The 17,419-nt window shown below is 40.3% G+C and overlaps 1 protein-coding gene across 1 annotated transcript in view; it reads right to left on the reverse strand.

The window, feature by feature from the left end:
- LOC120374436 overlaps nt 1-14,460 on the reverse strand; it is a 156,822-nt gene extending 142,362 nt beyond the window's left edge. The window contains exon 1 of the mRNA XM_039494139.1: nt 14,341-14,460. Within this exon, the coding sequence (XP_039350073.1) occupies nt 14,341-14,432 (92 nt within the window). The 5' untranslated portion in view covers nt 14,433-14,460. The remainder of the gene's footprint in view (nt 1-14,340) is intronic.
- Nucleotides 14,461-17,419: the final 2,959 nt, after the last annotated feature.

The following is a 17,419-nucleotide window of genomic DNA, read 5'->3' on the forward strand; positions in this document are numbered from 1 at the left end:
TGGGCCCCTTCTCTAAATGAACAAAATCAGATCCACTTTGATTTGAAGCCATCGACCTGTTCTCAGAGATACTCTGGCCAGCTTTGAACATGTCTGTACATCTCAGGCCATTTGAAAGAGGTAGTGTCCAAAAAAGATCCTTAATTTTTTGCCATCTACTTTCCAGACAAGGTGATGTAATCCGCTGAGGATTTTTATCCTGGAATCCAAGGAAATATTGCCCTGATGCAAAGCCCATTGAAAACAATGGAAAGACTCCCATTCACTTTGGAACAGGCCCCAAGTCATTTCACAGTATTAGGGCTGGCACTGCTCAGGCATTCATAGACAATTACCATACTCCCACGTGGGGCTTCTTTTCAAAGCTGTACATTTCTAGTTCTTAAAGTCAGTCTTTCTTTAAGTGACCTCTCACTCTCAGATGATGATTTTTGTTGTACTCCTTTGGATTTTGTTTCAGCCATAATCTTTCTACAGATAGAGAGAATTCTAGTTGTGGTTTAAGAGGAATTATCTTTGACATAAATCATATGAACAGAGGTGGCCAGGGGGGAGGGAGGGGAAAGGAGTGGGGAAAGGAAATATGTTCTTTTAAATTCATTTTTTAATCCAAAATTTGAAAATTTTGAATAGCTTAAATTAATCATTTTATTTAACGTTTTCCATGAGAATTTCTCAACGTGCTTCGTTAAAATGAAATAAACTTCACAATATCCCTGGGAGGTACTGTATGTGAGTATTATTATACCCATTTTACAGTGGGTAAACCCAAGCACAAAAAAGGTGAAATAACTTTCTCCAAATCCCATCATGAAGCACTGGCAGACACAGGAATATAATCAAGGAGTCCAAATCAATGGAGTTACTTATGAAGGGGAACTGGGATTATGGAGGAATTTATGGAGGGAACTGGGATTGTTTAGTCTGCAGAAGAGAAGACTGAGGGGGGATTTGATAGCTGCTTTCAACTACCTGAAAGGGGGTTCCAAAGAAGATGGATCTAGACTGTTCTCAGTGGTAGAAGATGACAGAACAAGGAGTAATGGTCTCAAGTTGCAGAGGGGGAGGTTTAGGTTGGATATTAGGAAAAACTTTTTCACTAGTAGGGTGGTGAAGAACTGGAATGGGTTACCTAGGGAGGTAGTGGAATCTCCTTCCTTAGAGGTTTTTAAGGTCAGGCTTGACAAAGCCCTGGCTGGGATGATTTAGTTGGGTTTGGTCCTGCTTTGAGCAGGGGGTTGGACTAGATGACCTCCTGAGGTCCCTTCCAACCCTGAGATTCTATGATTCTATGATTACACCAGTGTATCTGAAAGCAGCATTTAGCCAGGAATATCTCCTTCCTTCTAAGGTTCTTTTGCCTGAGTATAACTACAAATTATCCATCAAAGTGCGACATCTTGTTAAAAAGATTCTCTTCTCACAATGTTTTTGCTTTGGTACATCGCCAATGCTTAAGTGTATAAAATTGCTGTTTAAAAAAAAAAAAAACCAACATCCCATTTTATCCCCTCTGCAATGGTTCCGTCTCTCTCACGTGCTGATTACCCATTCCTATACAAATGATGATTTATTATTTGAGCGACATCACGCTGCAATAGCAAACCAATGAAACTGGCTAAAATTGTAACCACTTTGCCTGGCAATTATACATGCGACAGTTTCATTTATCTACTAGTTCAGCAACTTAATTTACACCACCACTTAACAGTTAATTATGGAAGTGTACTTTTCTGCAATAATAGTAAAGATTTATATTTTTTGAGTCTTCTGAAAGAGAAAGTCCTTTTTAATAAACACTTCCGCAATTATACCATCTAAACAGCCAGTGGCAGGAAATAGCTGCGAGGCAAGAAAACGTCACAATGCTTGTGTGAAGAAATCAAAGCTGGAAAGATGTAAATGATATGCATTCCATGGATTGATCTAACTCCCACTGAATCAGCAACAAACTTAAAGGTGTAATGAAAAAATATACACAGTCTATATAATATCAGTATTGCCAAACCCAAGTTTTCAAAACTTTTGAGGCAGGAGATTGTCTTAAAAGTGATGAGATTTTTAAAAAAAATAGGGGTTATTTTTATTTACCTCTTTGCCTTCTGAGACTATAGGTAGCACTTGCATCATGTGTTCAAGCTTTTCTCTGCAACCAACATGGCTAGAAACTTTCATTAAAAAAAAGCAAGTTGGGCTTCCTTCACATGACTCCAGGCGCTGGGGATTTCAGAGAAACATCAAATATCATGGGACCATCAATAAACTCACAAGAGTTGGCAAAAATTAAATAGTTAAACATCAAGAATTGGCATCTATTAAAAATAGTTTTTCCGGGCAATAACAGATCCGCTTTTAGTAGGTTCTTTGTTAAAGCAGAACCTTTTAGCTCTGCAATGAAGGAGCCACTTGGCCCACATTTCCTGACACTGCATTTAGGGGCTGATCCAAGCCCACTGCAGTCAATGGGAGGTGTTTTGTTTTGTTTTTTTATATAAACTTCAGTGAACTTTGGCTCATTCCTCTATTTCCTTGAAGGTTCTTGGTAGTAATTATCTCTATTGTCAAACATTTTGTCCTTCCAATAGCGGCTCTCTTCTTTCCTTTCCAGACAAAGCACTGGCTTTTTTTGTGCAAAGCCATTCATGCCATTTCCAATCACATTTAGCCCAGATCCAGTACATGTGCAGAGAGGGAGACAGTGGGGTGATGATTTTTAAGGGTTACAAAATCTACTGAACATGAGCAGCACACTTCAGAGAGTGGATGAAGACAGAACATTTATAATATTTTGCAAATTCTGGGCCTAGTATTCTCACAACCCTTTTATTTTATGTGAAAGCAAATGCCAGAAGGGCCAGTAGGACAAGTCAGTGAGATCTACTGTCTTGTCACACCATGTAGGATTGGCCCCTTTTGCCTTTGCTGTCCCATAGAAAACAGGCATTGTGAAAACATAGGTATTGTGCGGGTACCAAGAAAATCAAGTATGTTTGGAAATTTGTATGGAGTATTTAAAAAATGTCTCAAATGGAATCTGGGACTGCCAATCAGATCGGTGGACAACCAATTCTTATGTCCTAGGAAAAGTTTAAATTGATCTTTCAGTGATTTTGAAATGAGTTTGTTTATTTTAAAAGAAAAACTACTCTATCTAAATAGCTGTGCTTTTGTAGGTAGGCAAGTGTTTGATTGGCTTAGAGTACAGGCATGTAATATGTTCCAGCCAATCAACATAGCTGCTGTATAACGAGAAACTCCCCCTGTACAGAGGACCAGAGTCAAGTGTATGTATAGCTTATGTAAATGAGCCCTATTTTGAGTGCTTAAGTGGAATTTAAATGAGGCATAGCCCCTGTGCTGCCCCCTCCATAGAAGTGAATTCCGGACTAAAGGTTAAAGCCATTTCATTTACATAATGCTCAAGTAACAGCTGCACGCTGGGAAAGAATGGCAGGGGGAACAAGGAGAGGCAGGGGAGCTGGGCGCTGAGGCTGTCAATGATGGCATGTGTTAGGCCAACGCTCAGTCCCTTTCCACAGCCTACAGGTTGCAGAAGCACCCTTGCCCAGCCTTCACGCACAGCATAAGTCATGGGTAGAGCATTCCGTGCCCCATTGGTTAATTTCACCCTCAGAGAGTAGGACAGGGAGCTCCTATCATGCTACTGATCCAGCATCTATCAGGAAAAATAAAACCATCGCATCTTCACCAAGCACACCGTATAACGCAAGAGTAATTGCACTAGAATGTTGTCCCAATACCAGCGAAGCCTGGTTTGGAAAGAAATTCTTGTTTCACATGGGCATTTATTTTCATTAAAAACTACAATGACCTCAGTGGACTTATTCGGGTTTCACTAGGAGGTAAAACAATGCAGAATTTGGCCCAATTTGCTTGAGATAGGCAGGATGCAATCATACAAACAGAAATTGGTCAGACACACACACACATACACACACACCCTTCTTGCAAAAATAAAAAAGGCACAGAATTTTTTCAGTTCAAGTTGTTAATTATTTCCACCTCATCCAGAACACATTGCATCCAGTGGCACAGAGACTCATAATACACATTGAGGTTTTGATTCCATACCAACTTAAAGGGGAACAGCTACTGAATACCACAGGACACTTTTTGGAGCATCCTTGGTTTACCTTAGGAAAACCCACAAGGGCTGCTACAATCAGAGGAACTGCACTGAAGCAGACACAATCAACGTGATGCAGTTCTCTGCCTTATGAGTGGAACATTTAGTCATAAACATCCATAAAATAATTTGAATTCCCTGGGTCTTATTCTTCTCTCACTGGTGTAAACTCAACTGATTTCAGTTGAGATACTCCTATGTGACATTAAGTCTTGAATTATACTAATATTTAGATGTTTTATGTTGCTCTTAGTCATCTTTGGAGCTGGTAATTTAAAAGGCAAAATTACCGCTTATTAACTGGATATATACTTTATCAGATACAAATCTTTTGAAACAGTTCAAACTGTTTTGCATTTCATTCTTAAAACTGCACTAAGTGGAAAATATCAGTTTTAATCATTTTTGTTTTGGGGGGCCAGCCAGATCTCTCCTTCTAATCTTTCCTAGTATAACTGTATAATCAGATCAAGCATTGAACCGAAACTCCAAGATCTCTGTTTTCTCTTACTCTCTGAAAGTACAGGGAAGCTTTTCCCCAAGTGGGATTTGAACCACTAATTATTATGGAATAATTAGGAACAACAGATGCAAACTTTTGAACCGTTTGAGCCTAGTAGAAATTCCCAGGAGCTCACAGTTGCTTGAAATGCTGAGATTTTGCTTTTGAAGAGGGAAAATAACTTATTTCATGCAGAAGCATAGGATGATATCAGCGTTATATTGACCCATAACTGACTAACTAATTACGTTATATTGACCCATAACTGAATAACTAACTCCAGAATCTGTGGAGTCACCATAATTAGTGTGGCTTTCCTAATGCTTATTTTTTCCTGATACTAGATATATTCCATAAATAAATACTTTAATGTAGACTTCCCAGGAGACAATGATAGATTCCTAGCAAGGGTGATCCCCCTTAAAATTGATATGATGGTCTTCTAAAATATGTGGCAAATAATTAAGAGATACATTTTTCTTAACTATCCTTTAACAAAATTTGTTAAAGGATAGGATAATTATTTTTTGTTTCTTTTTATTAAATCAACTTATTTATACTAAGGAGAACTAGCCTATAGAAGGTTTCCTTATAGCTAAAAGTGATAGTGCTAAATTAAGTGGGTCTTCTTGGAATATTTAATTAAAGAAGACTAGCTAGGCACATCTGTATGTCAGCAACTGTAATAAAATTGATCTGCTATCGAGAAAAGGACATCTGACTAACATTAAATTCTCTAAGGAACAGTCTTATCAGCATCTATGTTAATTTCATCAGCTATTTGCCAACATCTGCAATGTGTGTGACATTGACCAAACCTGGTCATAAAAACAGGGAGTGGAGGAACTGCAAAAAATTGTTCAATATTTTCCTGATTTTCATCAAAATGTTATAATTCAATTTTTTAAACCAGCTGGTCAAAAAACAGGAAAAGCAAGTTCATGAACATTTTTTTCACGTTTGTCAGAATTTTGAAATTTAAAAAATTTCACTCAAACTCTATTTCTACTAATGAGCCATTCATATTCCAAAGTCAGCCAATAAGTGACCTTCAAGATCTCATCTGATTTACTTAAAATCAAATGTTAAGAAATACAGGAATGAAGCTTCTTATATGTTCAATTATTTACTCAGACATTGATTTTATGGAGGGAAAAGGGAAATTTAACAGCTTATATTCCACTACTACATTGAGCATATATTATGCCCTGCTCTTAAGACATCTCTAACATTGATTCTACTGTATATAAAGAACAAAAGCTGTGTTGACAGTACACCTAGTATCAAGTTTAATACAATGTAAGAAGCATGTTGAGTGGAAAACAGAGCACCTTGCACCAATCCACCAATGTAACCTGCAAGATCCATGCAAACCAAAACAGAGGGTTCGATCTTGCAGACTGCTTATAAATTATGTTGGAGAGGGAGGAAATGAGCATGGGGGCGGAAGGGGGGCAGAATACAGGCAAGGTAGCAGCATAAACAATGAACCCCCATACTTAATATATGATTTAGGGCCACGTTTATTGCTATGGAAAAATCATTCTCCTTCTGTAGAAGCAGAGTAAGGTCTGATGCACTGACTAGACAGCCAGGGTGTTGGGAGTATGTACTTTTCTCACAAAATGATAACTCCTTACTGTACTGAGCAATCTCAGTGGACACTATCCAGAACTCCCTCCTTCACTGCCAACCCATTGTAACAGATCTCTCTCTCGAGTGACATCCACTGTCAATGGGGTTACCAGAGTTCACAGGCAGCCAGTATTCTGCCATTCTCACATAACAAAACACCTTTTCTAGATTTGGATACAGATTGACTGTCACCATTCAAATCCTTTATCTTCAAACTACAGATAAATAAACCAATTCAGCCTAAGACCAAAATTCACCTTTCGTGAACAACTTGAACCAAACCCTAACATCTACTATAGGCATGAAAAAGTGCTGATTGTATGCCTCATTATTGTTCGGGCAAGACACTTATACCCATATTGAGTGGGAATCTCCATTATTTAGATGGATCAGTCATTTTGGGTAAGGCCCAAGGTGACCAATAACAGCAAAACATGCAACAACAACAAAAAACCCAACAAAATTAACCAAAGACTTGTGAGCCTATTCCTTGCTTAACTTTTAATACTATTCACAATTCTTTATGGACAACTAACACAGCAAAGAAAAGGGGAGGATAGCTCTGCGACAGCTCCAGCAGGCTGATAGAAAGGAACAGAGAGACCATAAAAAGCTACTAATACACTTAGGTTGAAGTCACAAGATTGTCACCGATGAAAGTGGAGGCAGAATTTCTCCCATGGTCTATAGAACATTTGGATTAATACCTGTCAACTCCTGCTTCAAAACAGATGGCTAGCCATGACACTCCTGTGCTGGAGTTCTGTGAAGGTAATGTCACAAAGAAGAATCACTTTTAATCCTACCACACTTTTTGGGCCTGATCCTGTAAACCCTTTCTCATGGAACTATTTAGAAAAACTGGACATGCACAAGTCCATGGGGCCAGATACAAGGGAGCTGAGGGAGTTGGCTGATGTGATTGCAGAGCCATTGGCCATTATCTTTGAAAACTCATAGCAATCGGGGGGAGGTTATGGATGATTGGAAAAAGGCAAATATGGTGCCCATCTTTAAAAAAGAGAATCCTTTTAAAAGGAGAATCCGGGGAAATACAGACCTATCAGCCTCACCTCTCTCCCCGGAAAAATCATGGAGCAGGTCCTCAAGGAATCCATTTTGAAGCAATTGGAAAAGAGAAAGATGATCAGGAACAGTCAACATGGATTCATCATGGGAAATTCATGCCTGACCAACCTGATTGCCTTCTATGATGAGATAATTGACTTTGTGGATATGGGGAAAGCGGTGGATGTGATATATCTTGACTTTAGCAAAGCTTTTGATATGGTCTCCTGCAGTATTCTTACCAGCAAGTTAAAGAAGTTTGGATTGGATTAATGGACTATAAGGTGGATAGAAAGCTGGCTAGATTGTCAGGCTCAACGGATAGTGATCAGTGGCTCGATGACTAGTTGGCAACTGGTATCAAGCAAAGTGCCCCAGTTCAACATCTTTATTAATGATCTGGAAGATGGGATGGATTGCACCGTCAGCAAGTTCACGGATGACACTAAGCTGGGGGGAGAAGTAGATAAACTGGAAGGTAGGGATAGAGTCCAGAGTGACCTAGACAAAATGGAGGATTGGGCCAAAAGAAATCCGATGAAATTCAACAAGGAGAAGTGCAGAGTCTTGTACTTAGAATGGAAGAATCCCATGCACTGGTATAGACTGGAGACCGACTGGCTAAGCAGCAGTTCTGCAGAAAAGGACCTGGGGATTACAGTGGACAAGAAGCTGGATATAAGTCAACAGTGTGCCCTTGTTGCCAAGAAGGATAACTGCATATTGGGCTGCATCAGTAGAAGCATTGCCAGCAGATCGAGGGAAGTGATTATTCCCCTCTATTCAGCACCGGTGAGGTCACATCTGGAGTACTGCGTCCAGTTTTGGGTCCCCCACTACAGAAAGGATGTGGACAAATTGAAGAGAGTCCTGTGGAGGGCAACAAAAAAGATTAGGGGGCTGGAGCACATGACTTATGAGGAGAGGCTGAGGGAACTGGACTTATTTAGTCTGCAGAAGAGAAGAGTGAAGGGGGATTTGATAGCAGCCTTCAACTACCTGAAGGGGGATTCCAAAGAGGATGGAGCTTGGCTGTTCTCTGTGGTGGTAGATGACAGAACAAGGAGCAATGATCTCAAGTTGCTGTGTGGGTGGTCTAGTTTGGATATTAGGAAAAACTATTTCACCAGGAGGATTGTGAAGCACTGGAATGGGTTACCTAGGGAGATGGTAGAATCTCCATGCTTAGAGGTTTTTAAGGCCCGGTTTGACAAAGCCTTGGCTGGGATGATTTAGTTGGGGTTGGTCCTGCTTTGAGCAGGGGGTTGGACTAGATGACCTCCTGAGGTCTCTTCCAACCTTAATGTTCTATGATTCTATGATTGGAGCAGGATGGGCCCTTTTGTTTCTAAAGTGTAGCCTTCCATACCAGGAGGCACTTGGTTATACATCAACCAATTGCTAGAGAAAAAGTCATGACAAACTCTATGTATCTTCCAGACATTGTATCATCTACCTTAGATAATAAATAAAATGATAGCTTTCAGAATAGTCTATCTAACAAATGAATGTCAATGGGTATATCTGCCCTTTTTATGAAGAATGGTAACCTCACTCCCAGGTGTAACTTCCCAAATTGCCTGTATGAAATAAAGCTGATGACGACGACTAGCTGGGCTACTCGGGATGTATAATGTTTTGCCTTTGCCCCTCCCTAAGGGGAGTTAACATTTGTTGAAAGCAGCCACTTAGCAATATATACAAAAACTGTCTAGCTCTCTAACCTATGCCCACGGAACAAGCCTTGCATAAAAGGATTGACTTCAACAAAAGAAACCTATGTACCCATAATAAGCCTTATACTTTTCTTTAAGAGAAACCACTCTCATTTGCCAAATTCACAGCTGGTTACAGTACACAGAGAGTATCTTTGCAAGGATCTCAAAGCCCTTTATGCACAGTATTATGTACCTCCTATTAAAAAACAAGGTTACTGTAATGGTCCAAAACCAGAGGCCGATTCTGCACACAATCAGGTACGATTATGCTTCACCTCCGCTTACCTTGAGTATCTCTTTACTCTGAAAGTAGCCCCACTGAAATCAATGAAACTAATCACAGAGTGAGACGCTATTCAGCATGAATAAGGGGTGCGCAATCAGGCCCTAAAGTTAATGTGGTTTTTTGCAGCTGACTGAAACTAGACTGGGTCCCAACGTCTTAACGTCATTGTAGTACTTCCAACCATTAATGGAGAACACTACCATTTTTTTATAAGGGACTCTGTTGGGTGGTTTTATTACAGCCAAATGGGGAGACAGAGGTACAAAAGTTAATTGATTTGTTCTGGGTCACACAGCAAAACAACAGGAAGAGTCCTGATTTGCAATCCCCATCTTTAACAACCAGGCAATACACTCTCAAGGCAAAACCTTTGTGAACATTTTCCTATTGCTGTATATACACATTTTCAGTTTACTGTTCAATAGGCTTTGGTATACAAGTAAAACTACAACATGGACATTAATATCTTTAGTCTCCATTGACAACTTTTCAATTCCGAAGTACATAGTAATGTTGAATCAGATTTAAACCTCTCTGGATTTACAAATGAATATTAAGTGCTGCTTCTGTAATAGTTACAGGGCAATTGTGAAGCTAGTAGCAACTCCAATAAGTAACTGTCTTCTACACAATTATGGTAATCTAACAGATAATCTGGTAATCTCAAATCAATGTAGAAGCCACATCTGTTCAGGGTAGCTCTTTTACCTCTTAGATTAACAGAATAAAAAAGTTGTGTAAAAGGCACATTTTATTGGAAAGGCTGTTAGTTACATACACTTGAACTACTGCAACCAGTTACATGTTAATTTGTATACCAGTTAAACCATATTATTGGCAAATCAGTACAAATATTTTAGGCAAACATATAGGGTCAGAATTTTTAAACACAGTTTGCTCCCTATTTGTTACTGCAGTTTGCTGGCCCACAGTATTGCAGGGGCAGTCGACATACTTTAGTTGCTTGACTACCTCATGTGCAGGCCCTAATCAAATGCTCAGACATCTAAATGACCTCAAACTTGTGGGCAGAAAAAAAGAAAAGGAGGTTGAAGCCAGACAGAAAAATCAAGCCCATAGGATGCAATTCACCCCTGTATGAAGGAGTCATTACAAGGTCTAAGCACCAAATATGGCCTCAAAATAGGGCTTATGTGGGACTCAGCTGGTACATTGGCCTAGTACTGGCCTTCTGTATGGGGTGAAATTAACCCTGAATCATTGACCCAACAGGACATACTTTTGTAGGGTTAAATTCATGCCTGTAGAATGCCCATGCCACATAGATCTCTCTCAGGTGCTGGCTTGAAGGTTTTAGTGGTGCACAGACTGCATGCTGCCATTCTGCACAGGGGTCAATGTCATCCTCCTTACAGACCAAATAGATGGAAAAAGGAAAGATTTCAAACTGTCCTTGAATAAACAAAGAACTGACAGAACCCAGCTGAATTACAGAGATACCAGTGACTGAAACAGATAATACAGTGATTATGTGATGTCTGTGTCATCTCTGAATAACGACAAAGAACTAAGAGTCAGTCCCTCACCCGGTGTAAATAGCTATGCCAATTTACTTCTAGCTGAGGATATAGCCCTAACACTGAAATTGATCCTCCCTTTAACAAAACAGGGACTGTTTGAGCCAGGGGCGGCTCTAGCAATTTCGCCGCCCCAAGCACGGCGGCACGCCACGGGGGGCGCTCAGCCGGTCGCCAGTCCCGTGGCTCCAGTGGACCTCCTGCAGACGTGCCTGCAGAGGGTCCGCTGGTCCCGCGGCTCCAGTGGAGCATCCGCAGGCACGCCTGTGGGAGGTCCGCCGGAGCCGCGGGACCAGCGGACCCTCCACAGGCATGCCTGCGGGAGGTCCACCGGAGCCGCCTGCCGCCCTCCCGGCGACAGGCAGAGCGCCCCCCGTGGCATGCCGCCCCAAGCACGCACTTGGCGCGCTGGGGTCTGGAGCCGGCCCTGGTTTGAGCATCATGGAGTACTAGAAAATACAGAATAAAATGAGTTAGTCTACAAAGAGAATGAAAACAGCCATTGTGAAGATGCATGTTGATCTATTGCTAAATGTGAGGGGAATTAGTAAGAGATTTGTCCTATACTAGCTGAGTAGTGGTAAAGTATTATAAAACGACTTCAGTTGCCAGCAGCATAGTATGAACCTAAAGGGATTACAGAATTATGTGCTACACTCAGCCCCAGGAGAACTAGCAAAAACAGAAGAAAGGACTGGAGTGCAGAGGCATTGCGATATAGATTCACGAGGTAAACTATTTTATGAATCAAGAAATATTATGTATGTACATATACGGCCTTCATCACTGCAGTATCTGAGTGCCTAGTTAATGGATGGTATCCTCACAGCAGCCCAGTGAAGTTGTGAAATACTATCCCCATTTGACAGATGGGGAACTGAGGCCCAGAGCAGAATATGAGACTTGCCCAACATCACACAGAAAGTAGGTGACTGAGCCAGGAATCAAACCTATGTCTCCTGAGTGCTGTAGCCCCTAGACCACTCTTCTGTCCATCAAGATAGGCGGCTAGCACCAGGGAAGCCCAGCCAAGTAATGCACAAAGACTCTGGTAGTGACTCCTGACAAGACAAAATGCATCTTAGGTCACCACTTACAAAGTATGCAATTTACTGTGGTTTTTCCCGAGCCGAGCCACATGTGTGATTTGAATGATCCAAGTCCAATGATCTCACTGTCTAAGAGACTAACTTAAGTTAGCAAGAGCCAACAGCATAACTCCTATTTTAAAATGTACAGTTCCCTGCCTGGATTTTCATATGCAAATTACTCTATAAACAGAAGACAGATGCTGGCCATGACAAATATCCAAATAGTTATGTTTTGTCACCCGCTCTAGAGCAATATTTAGATGTGCGCACATCTTCAAAACACTTTTAGTAGCCTCCCTCTATCTTAATCCTGAATTCACATGCCCCACTCAACTCATTCACGAATCATCAGGAAAGGAAGACGTGCTTTTGCTAACAGTGGTCCGGGCTTTACTTCCCTTGGAAAACAGCAAAATTGCACTTGGCACAGGATCATCCCACACAGAAGGATGCTGAGAAGGAGGTACCGAGACACTAATACCACTCCTAAACATGATCCAATTATTCATGATCCAACAAACAGAGGTGTTTCTGGCTGGCAAGAACGTTGTCCCAGGTATTCATCATGAGGCACTGAATGTCTGCCGGCGAAAGATAATGTTCTTGGGAACATTTGGAAAGCGGCTCCTCTGCTTACCCTTGCTCTCAGCTGTTAATCGCACCAGTGCGAGCCTCTGCTCATCCTGGCAGCAGGAGCAACTGAAAAATCCTAAGAAATGCCACTATACACATCACTTGATTGCACTTAAACACCAACCTGTCCCGGCACCCTTTTGTTGGGGTCCTGTCCTAGCCACGTCCACCTTTCCTCCTCCCTAGCTGTACTTATATCAGTGCAAGGCACAGAGTTTTGTTCACTTCACATTACTAAGATCTAAGCACATTCCTCTGATGTGGAAGCGTCTCGGTACAGAGGCAGAGTATATACCCAGTGAGCAACACTTCGACTCCCAGAAATTCTCTCAGCAGCTTGTAAACTCTATTCCTCAGATGCTGCCTGGTCTTTCAAGTCATTCACGGGGGGGAACTCTTACTGAATTGCCAAGGTACATGTGTGAGAAGTGGCTCTGTGTGTCACAATTGAATTGCATGGGCAGGGCTGAATGGGGACAACAAAGTACGTGTCTCCACTAATTCTAGTGCTACACTTGCATGGGCGTTAAAAATGTTACATTCGGCCCACGCTCCCTTAAGCACTGGGACCTCAGATTTTTCTTATTGCTTCTGTTTCCCTTTCAGAAGAACTCATTTCTGAAACATTTCTGCTTACTTCATTGTCTATTTGCACCTTTTTGTTCCATTTGCAGCTCACATGCCATCCATCTCTCACTGCATCCCTCCCCTCTCCCACCCTTTTCAATACACACACTTTTCAATACATAATAATTAATCAGGTTCCTTGTGTCTCTTTTTACCATTTCTCCCTGTGAATACAAACAAGCTGCAGAAATGAGCAATGCATTAGAGGACAGAATTTACAAACGGTGTTCTATAACACTTAGTCTGTTTCATTCAGCACGTCAAATTTTTTTCCTGAAATTCTTAGCATAATTTCCCAGCATTATCCATTATGAATGTTTTCTGATCATGTAGTCATACACTGCATATGTCTGAAGAGCCACATTAATTTGGTATTGCTACTGTTTCTTCAGTGGTGTGAACTTACAGGAAAATTCAGGCAATTTACATAATTTATTAAAGCATCAGAAAAAATTAAAAACTGAAACATATTTCAAAATTTTGAAGATGTTTTCATTTTGAGGGATTTGAAACACCAGTGACCATTCTAATGTCTAAAATTTTTCATACAAAAATATTAGATTTAGAGGGGAAAAGGCCATTTGTTGGTTAAAAAAAATCATTAGAAATATGTTGACCAGCTCTGATCATTATGTATGCTATTTAGGTCAGTAAGTTACGTTGTGTTGACTTTTCACTTTATCAAGTAGGATTTAAATTCCTAACTCCTGGAATTTATATTAAATAGATTTTATATTGTAGTAACATATGTTCATATTGCATAAATTGAGAAAAATAGATTATAATTATATTTATAATGCAATGAAAGTGCTTGGAGCAGGTTATAGCTTAATAAAAACAAATTAAAATAGAAATGGACCTAACCCAGAAGTATGATAGCCCCGAATACTTCACAGGAAGTTCAGATTGCATTGTGATCTAGGTTTATCTTGAAAACAGAATCATTCTCTTAAAACAAATCAGAAAAATAAATGAGGACAAAGAAAGGCCCAGAACATTCAAACGCATCACTACCCTCCTTGTACTAATCCACAGCAAAAGGGTGAAAGAGAAACAGGAAGACTAAATTGAACCATACTCAATAAAATCTCTTACCACGTGAGAATTATACTAGACACAGAGAGAGACTGTGCCGGACAAAACCACAGCTCTGTTTGCACTGTCTTCAGCAATCTCACATGCTCCATGACCAAGTTAAAAGATTTCAACCCCCTGTTCCATTCCAAACTGCCTCCTTGAGGTCACTGGATTCCACGCACACACTCTGATGTCATCACATTCTATCTTCTCTCTCTTTGCTCTGGATTGGCATAGGGTCAGGCCTGAACTCAGCAAAGTAGAAACATGCAAGCAAACCCACTCCTACTCAGCAAGGCACACAAGCAAGCGCTTACCTTTGAGCGCATTTGAAGTCTAATTTAAGTCAATGGGACTTAAAAAGATGCTTAAATAGGTGCAAATTCCAAGAGCTTTCCTGAATCAGGACCATGACTAACTCACATTTTTGTATGGATTTAGCTATCATTGCTAAGATTTAATATCCATCCAGGGCCTGGCCAAGCACCAACAGAAGTCAAAGTAAAGATGCCCATTGAATTCAGTGTGCATTGGATCATGACCTGTATGCTCATCATGCATGAACATTAACTTTAGAAGTGTAAACAACATCTATTTGGACCAGTGTCAGCCCGAGGGAAACCATTGAAAGGTCTGAGCTAAAGAGGTAGGCAGAGGTGGCTGAATGTCTTTTTGTCTGGTTCCAGTGAAGCCAGAAAATATCCTAGATCAACTACAACTGGCCAGCACTTTGGGACTGCTCTGTATAACGGGAACAATCCTGGCAAACTGAAGCATCTGGACAACACCTTCCATTTCTGATTCGCTTTCCAGATCTGTAACCGGCTATAAAGAGCTTCCCATTGGCCATCTGCACACATTCTGCCACAGTTTAATACAGAGAAGTCCTCAGAACATCTCATCTTGGTGACAAGGAAATTAAATGACTCTGCATATTTCATATTTCGTATTGTTCCTTACAACAGGGCCATCTATAAATAATTCATATCCTGGGGTTTTAATAGCATTATTAATAATATCTATGCATCTCGACCAAATGCTGAATAAAACAAAACAAAGCCTTAGAATTATTCCATAATTCTGATTGATGATGAAGATCTAGGCCTTCAAATAAATTACTGTTTTATTCTGTGGATTCTTTAATATTAATAGCCATTAACCCAAGGGTAAATAACCAGAGGATCTTCTCCTTATGTGACATGTCTATTACTGAAGGTTTGCAACCATGGTAGCCCATTCTGTATGATCTTCTGCTAATTTGTGGATGAGCAGTCCTTTTGATCCACCCAGGATACCACATCGTCCATCCAAGACTTCTTTGTCTGCCTCATGTTCTTCTGATATCAACTATCCCTTGCAGTGCCTGTAAATATGCATTGCCCGCTGAACTTCTTAAAACGTGTCCTGCAATTCAAATCTTTCTTTTCATAACATCTCTGACTAGCATTTGCTGAGCTCCAATCATCTCCAATACTTCTTCATTGGTCAGATGCTCTACCCATAATATTTTCAGAATTCTTCTATAAACACCATACTTTGAAGGTTTGTAGTTTCTTTATGATCAGTCGTTTGAATGTCCACATTCCACAGCCATAATTTAACACAGACCAAATATAAATTTTTAAGAGTCAGAATTTAGTCTTCAGATTTATGTTCCTTCTTATAAAATGTTTATTCTTCTGGAATGTCTCTTCGCTCTTGCTATTCTGGTGTTGGCTTCAGTATCTGATATTCCAGCTTCTGCAGGAAGCTTCCTTAAGTAGCAATAATTTCTCACTTGCTGTACAGCCGTGTCATTCACTGGAATCTCACGTTTTCCCAGGATCTTTGCATAACAACATAATTTTTTTCTTGTCCACATTCAACTCTAGGCCATATTCTTTCTGATATTCAAACATAATCTCCACTAACTTCATGATACCTTATTCTGAATCAGCCAACAGTACTGTTGCATCTGCATTGTGAATGTTATTCACCCATTTTTCTTTCATATTAATACCTTCTTCTGTTTCTTCAATTCATTTAATCAAACACTTGTTATAAAGTTGAAAGCTAGAGACATTATACAACCTTGCCTCATGCCTCTCTTGATCTCTCAGATTACAAGAGTATAGTGTAGTGGAAAGTTTAACAACAAATGTGTTTCATTATTTCCATTGAAAATCATTGATAAATATAATAGAGCATATAACTACAGTGTGAATTTGCAGACCTGGATTTGTTCTCTTGTAGAAAGTGATAGTTAAAGTTGAAGGATAAATATCTCATTTGATCTGTAAACAAGAGCATTGTTACTTTTAGTCCCACAGGATCAATACTAATCATGCACTACAGCTAACCAAGAACTGTTGGTAACAATCAGGAGGCGCTAGATTCAATTCCCCTTTACTGACAGCACTGGGAAGTCAATAGACACTGAAGACACTCTTTAAAAATCTAATTTTTAGACAAGCATATAATAGCAGCCCATTAGGCGTCAGCGCTTTCAGCATACATGGAGATATAAGCATGGAGCTAGTAAACCTTCACAAGATATTTATCAGTGTCGAATTTTACTTAGCACCGACTCCTGAGAGCTGCTGCCCCGCATAGCTTGTAAAATATGCTATAGCACATGTTTTTGCTTTGTTGACTGCGTGTCTGTCTGAGCGTTCATGATCAGATAGGCTAAAAATCTGGTAGATATGGAAACAAGCTGGGGCACGTACAAACGGAGAGCTGCCATGTGATTTTTTTTTGTGGTCTTCTTCACCAATGATCCTAGGCTAGAAGGAAAACCCACTCTAGGACTGCACCTCCACTACTCTCAAAAAGAGTGGGGGAAAACCCCAACACCATTGCTTAGTGTGCTTCAGGACCACCATGTGAATGCTTTAAAATGCCTTGGGGCCAGGTCCACACTTGGTGTGTATTGGTATATCTCTGTGGAAGCCAATTTACACAAGCTGAGGATCTGTCTCTTATGTCGACATACACCGTCAGTCCGAGGCACGTTCCGAGCATTGCTTGCAGCAAACAGTTACATAGTGAGAAGACCCCATCACTGGATGAACTGATTTATCTATTATCACATAATATAAATTATCTTCCAGAAGTG

The sequence above is a fragment of the Mauremys reevesii genome, linkage group 11, assembly GCF_016161935.1.
Source record: "Mauremys reevesii isolate NIE-2019 linkage group 11, ASM1616193v1, whole genome shotgun sequence".
In the NCBI taxonomy this organism is placed as follows: Eukaryota; Metazoa; Chordata; order Testudines; family Geoemydidae; genus Mauremys; species Mauremys reevesii.